Source organism: Morone saxatilis, unplaced genomic scaffold (assembly GCF_004916995.1).
Source record: "Morone saxatilis isolate NCDOM2014 unplaced genomic scaffold, NCSU_SB_2.0 Contig19, whole genome shotgun sequence".
NCBI lineage: Eukaryota > Metazoa > Chordata > Actinopteri > Moronidae > Morone > Morone saxatilis.
The window spans coordinates 6,951,479-6,957,587 of NW_023339751.1; the positions used below are offsets into that span (position 1 = coordinate 6,951,479).

The 6,109-nt window shown below is 42.4% G+C and overlaps 1 protein-coding gene across 1 annotated transcript in view; it reads left to right on the plus strand.

Moving 5' to 3' along the window:
- Positions 1 to 561: 561 nt before the first annotated feature.
- unc5b (unc-5 netrin receptor B) overlaps positions 562 to 6,109 on the plus strand; it is a 16,615-nt gene continuing 11,067 nt past the window's right edge. The window contains exons 1-6 of the mRNA XM_035663794.1: positions 562 to 646; positions 2,607 to 2,837; positions 3,128 to 3,271; positions 3,657 to 3,760; positions 4,860 to 5,040; positions 5,622 to 5,789. Coding sequence (XP_035519687.1) covers positions 562 to 646; positions 2,607 to 2,837; positions 3,128 to 3,271; positions 3,657 to 3,760; positions 4,860 to 5,040; positions 5,622 to 5,789 — 913 coding nt within the window. The remainder of the gene's footprint in view (positions 647 to 2,606; positions 2,838 to 3,127; positions 3,272 to 3,656; positions 3,761 to 4,859; positions 5,041 to 5,621; positions 5,790 to 6,109) is intronic.

Consider the following 6,109-nt stretch of genomic DNA (forward strand, 5'->3'; position numbering starts at 1 on the left):
CAGCCAAGTATTATGGCAGCCAAGTGGAAAACAAACGTAATTAGATCATAAGACTTTAAGACTGGGCTGGAGTTACTACTGTAGGATTAGGTTGAGAAATCACAATCTTTTGTTTCCTACAATTTAAAAGCATATTTTTGTAATAAAATGTGTTTGTCCATTTGAATTCCTCTGGAAGTTCCAATGTGGTCGATGAAAATAGTCAACAGCAGCAGAAGTACATAATCTGTCATTTTGATTAGTTAGTAGCTGTGCCTAAATGTACTAAATCATTTATTACTTTAGTTGTTTTTTGTAACTAAAATAAAAATAGAAATAATCATGTTTTTTATAATAATAATCACTCTTTTCTAGCTCATCACCAAAATAAGCACTTCTGTTTTTACTGTACCACACTGGGGTCAAGGTAGGGTAAAGCGTAAATGCGTGCAGTGGTGAGGGTTCAGTTTGGGGTCATGGTTAGTAAATATACATAGTCAGTGGAAGGTCTTTTTGGAAGGAGAAGAATGAGGGTGTGTTTGCGGTAAAGACAGGCTGGAGAGACGTAGAGACAGATTAAGGATGACGGGTCCATCCTGGATGGGTGGTGGGCCAGAGGCAGCTGTTGCCCTTTCTGCCTGTCCCGTGGCCACAGCTCCGCGAGATGGTACAGTCACTGTACCTGAAGACGTTACAACCACTTGAATCCCATGAATCCCTGCAGGCCTTGGTTTGAATCGTGCCACAACTTTCTCTCTCACTTCCTTCACGCTCCGTGTTCCTCTTTGCTTTCCCCTAATGCCTCAGACAGTCTGTCAGGGGAAACAGTGGGATGGGGGTGGGGAAGTGCTCACTTTCCTAAAATAGGAGATGGTATCTTTCTAAGTAGTTTCTCTTGTTCCCTGGTTGTGGAATAACTGATCAGGTTGGGCTCGATACATTTTGAAAACTGCAAATTTGTCTGGTTTAAGTCTCATTTAAGCCTTAAAAGTGGCTGCATCTGCCCTCCCACCTCTTTCTTTATCCACTGAATGTAGAGAATGAGATTTAAAAACTGTAGTGCTGTGAGACTGCTGTGTAAGAAAAGCACACTGCACCCATGCCTGCAGGTGTGTGTCTGTGTGTGTGTGTGTGCGTGTCAAGGGAAGAAAGTGCACTGGGCTGGATATGCCCGTACCTTTTTTTTTTTGCAGCTCCTGACTGGAGCCGACCCTTTCAATCCTTTGCACTCCGCTCCAGTCTTCCATTTAATGCTTATTGAACTTAGATCATTTTCGTAAGCAGAACAAAGTTTTCTATTGGAAGGTCAGACCCATTAACAATTTATAAGAACCAGGATTACCCGAAAGGGAAAGTCAGAAAGTGATGACAGGGTTTTGACAGTAGATGTTAACATTGCATAAAAAGAGAGAGAACATCTATGGCACCTGCTCACTTATTGTGGTGTTTTAAACATACTTTAAGTGTATTGTTGTATTTGTGTGCTGTACGCCTCAGGTTTCAGACAGACCATCACAGCTATACTATGGTCAGGTTGTTGCATGGCAGAAGCTACCGCAGTCCTGTTGTCGTGCCATAAACTTTTCTCCAGTCTGCCCGTGCTTCACTGTTTTTCCCAGGATACAGTCCAGTTGATGGACACACATGACTTGTGTTAGAAGAGTTGAGCTTGCATCATCATCTGCAGCCCTGTAAACAGACAAGTCAGACGGATACAGAAATTCTTAGTTACATCCCAGTACTAACACCTCTGGACAGCTGAAACTGAAACTGTCAAGTCAAGTCAGTTTTATTTATAGAAATCAAAATCAGAAATTTACCTCAAAAGGACTTCACAATCTGTACAGTAAACGTGCTGACCTTGAAAAACATCAAAGCAAAATAGCAAAGTTATCAGAAAATATACCTAAATCTATCTACTGCTGTGAAACCAGTATAGTTGCCAATAACATTGCAGCATTGATATACTGCGTGGGATCCACCCATCGTTATTCGAGTAACAAGTCGCAGTGAAGAGGTCAGAGATAGTGTCCTTCCTGCCAGGAGAAGCTCTTGGCAGCATTGCCAGGAGGGATGTGTCACATCGAAAATGTCAGGGGATAATGTGCGATCAACAGGACCTGTCCGTGGAAGGTCAGCAGCTCTCCCACCCAGCTGAGAGGCATGGACTCTCCCAGGGAGACCAGAGCAGAAGGCCTGCATTGACCAGATTACTGACAGTACAAGGAGGCGAAAATGTCACCCCACCCCTCTATTTACAGTGCAAACTGTCAGTCTCTTAAATGTCCTAAATAAGATACACAAACAGATTTGCCTTAATGTATACAGTGAAACACTGCTGACGAATTTGTCCACACATGCCCTAAAGCAGGACTGAGACACACAAGACAAGCTGTCACACACACATATTCCCTCCAGGTATGTGATAGCTTATTGATCCCCGAGGGACATTTGTCCTTTTGCTTATTTCTTACCTCCTCAACAGTGAGGTTGGAATGCAGGATCAGCCTCAGAGCAGCCATCCAAATACTGATGGAGACTCTGCACTGCTTGAGTACGCCTCTTTAACTCTGGACTTCCCATTGAAAGACTGCCATCCTAATCACTCCTGTGCTCTTCATTTTCAGAGAGCAGCGACTACACCGAGACCGAGGTTCTCCCCGATTCCTTCCCATCAGCGCCGGCAGAACCTCTCCCAGAATTCCTGCTGGAACCAGAGGACACCTTCATCGTAAAGAACCGGCCGGTACAGCTACGTTGCCGGGCATCACCAGCCACTCAGATCTACTTCAAATGTAACGGAGAATGGGTCAATCAAAATGATCACGTCACCAGAGAGAGCCTGGACCAGATCACAGGTAATACACACACAGAGGTGTACTGTAAACAACATCACACACACACACACACACATAGTAATGTCACCTTGTATTTCACAGACATAAAAATCATACTCAATTACAAACATCATTTTCAACTACATAATCCATTAGCTCCCATAGGATTTTATGTGCACGTTAACTGCATTTGGCCCGCAGCCAATGCATTATTTATATGCACTGTGAAAAATATGCTCCTCTAATTCTTTCTCTCTTTCTCTCTCTCTCTCTCTCTCTCTCTCTCTCTCTCTCTCTCTCTTTGTGCACAGGCCTGGTGGTGCGAGAGGTGGATATCTCAGTGTCCAGGACGCAGGTGGAGGAGCTGTTTGGGTTGGAGGACTACTGGTGCCAGTGTGTGGCCTGGAGCTCGGCTGGCACCACAAAGAGCAACCGTGCCTACGTTCGCATTGCATGTCAGTACCAAGGCTGTGTGTGCGTGTGTGTTCGTGTTTGTGTGTGAGAGAAAGGAAGGAAAAGAGACAGCAGAAGGGCAAATGTTTCCGACTTTTTGCTTGTCATATATGTCAGCTTAAGTATATATGCAAATGAATTTGCTGTAACACTCCATCATAGTCCCCCGTGGTAATGTGTGGCGTAGTGTGATTGACACTCTGCATGTTTATGAGGGTATGAAGTGAAAAAAACACGACATAGTGACAGAGGCTTTTTGGGGCTTTGCCTGGTGTGTGTGTGTGTGAGTGTGTGTGACAGGCAATGTCACAAAGATAAACAGGGTGTCACTGCTGTCACGGGGCAGCCTTCACTAACTGCTGACTACATCTGTGTCGCCCCCTGTAGACCTTAGGAAGAACTTTGAGCAGGAGCCTCTGGGGCGGGAGGTACGACTCGAACAGGAGGTGCTGCTGCAGTGTCGCCCCCCGGAGGGCATGCCCACTGCCGAGGTAGATCTCTCCCTCCTCATCCCAATTCTTATTGCTTTTTGCTGTCACTTTTGGGCTTTGTGTTTTTGTATTTATATTTTTTATAGCTCTATATCTCAACCCGAGATTGCAAAGCCGAGATCTAAATAACAACATAAATGTAATATACAAGGGCGCATATTAAGGGGCGGGCCACCAAAGTTTGAGAGATTTAAGTCTATCCAGCTGCGAGGCACCATCAAAAAAAAAAAAAACTCCCTGAACTATAGAACGATCAGTAATAATATTTGCCGTTATTTAAGCAACAAAGCAAAAAAGGCTATACTTAAATCCACTTTGTGTCATGTTTTAACACTAAGCTGCTTTAACTGTATAGCACTATATCAAACAGTTTTATTTCTCTCATAAAACAGCAGCAAATATATTTAAAAAGTAAAACAAACTATTCATGAATATAGAATTTTATCACTCAAGTAAATACTTACATTCTGCCAAGCTGTATTATTCTTTTTAGTGGTTAATAACAGTTTATTATGTGACATTAAAAGCACATAGCATGAAAGTGTAAAAGCTCATGTTTGTGAATTACAGAATGTGTTTCATGATGAAAACTTGTATTGTGGTTGTGGGCTATGATGTTATGTCCATTAGTAAGGAGGATGTATCAAAAATAAAAGTGAGTTTGGCCAAAAGTAGCCACAAAATCTCCTGAGCAAACTAAAAATTATTAAATATTGACAGTGTTTGATCAATACCACGTGTAGCATTGAAGCGTGTCGTGATGGCCTAATACTCTGCAGGTTTATCGTGTTTACTGAATGGGTCCGTGTGTGTGGTGTGCTGACTCATGTTTATGCATGCACACCTGCTGATTTGTACAATGATTTCTGAGGAGTTATCTGCCAAAAGAATTAAAAGAAGTCCATTATTCAGAACTCCGAGGTTGGAGAGTACGGACATTTTTCAAGAATCTAAAATCTTCTGCAATGATTACTTTTTGTTTGAAATTGTACTTTTTTTCTTTTTCTAATTAATTCCATCACTTTGTGTGATCACCTGAAGATTTCTTTCAGTCCAACAAAGTTTTGAGTGGGGTGTATTTGTGTGTGTCACTCTTTAGGTGGACTGGCTGAAGAATGAGGACATCATAGATCCATCACAAGACTCCAACTTCCTGATCACCATTGATCATGATCTGATCATCAAACAGGCCAGACTCTCAGACACTGCTAACTACACCTGCGTGGCTCGTAATGTGGTGGCCAAAAGACGCAGCAGCACAGCTACTCTTATTGTTTATGGTAACACACCCACACACGTTTTTCCTTCTCATCTGTGAGGATAAACCTCCTGCCATTCATGATAGAGGTTAGCTATGATACAAAACTGTTACAATTTTGTTTTTTGGGAGACTGTGGGAGATTGGTTTGGGAATAATACAGAAGATAGATGTGTTTCATGTCAGATTGATTTAGCATTAGTGACTTTCAAATTATGATTTCTACATTATAGCAGCTCTGTACCCAAATGTATATCTTACATTTTTGACTGAACGTATTGCATCTTTCATGTTAGACAATGGTGAAAACCTTAATTAAATATGATTTGGAAACTACCATGCTCTTTTGAACTATTTATGGGAACTAAGTTGTATATTTAAAAAGCCTTAAAAAGTGGTAGGCAGTTGAAGGATGTATGAAAGGTCCATTCTATAAATACACCAGATTACACACATATATTTAGTAAGCTAATACTAGTAATTTAGTAATTTTACAAAGTTTTTACTACAGGCTGTAATATTCTCATTTCTGTTAAAGTTGACTAGGGTATTACCTGAAATATCTGCTCACTTTGCCCGTCTGTGTGTCTGTCTCTCTGTCAGTTAGCGGAGGTTGGTCTTCTTGGACTGAGTGGTCAGAGTGTAATGCTCGGTGCGGGCGAGGCTGGCAGCGGCGAACACGCAGCTGCACCAATCCTGCCCCTCTGAATGGAGGTGCCTTCTGCGAGGGCCCACCCTTCCAGAGAGTGACCTGCACCACATTGTGCCCAGGTGAAGACGACATACTCATCTGTATTATTTATAACATCTTCAGACGAAGTCGTCACGCACTGGAATATCAGGAAATTTCCCAAATGGGCCATTTTGCAGGAAGCACCAGGGTGAATTTTAAAACTTTGAAACGCCAGATGCTGGTTTTCAGTGTTCCTCCATATGAGGTTTAACTTAAATAATAAAGCCAGGTTGTTACGCTGATTTAAACATTCTCAGCTTAAAAACAACTTCATCCGGGGTGGTGCTCTGGTGTCTTCAGTCCTTGCTGCAGCGACCATGGATTGGGGTCCCACCTGTGGCCCTTTTGCTGCATGTCA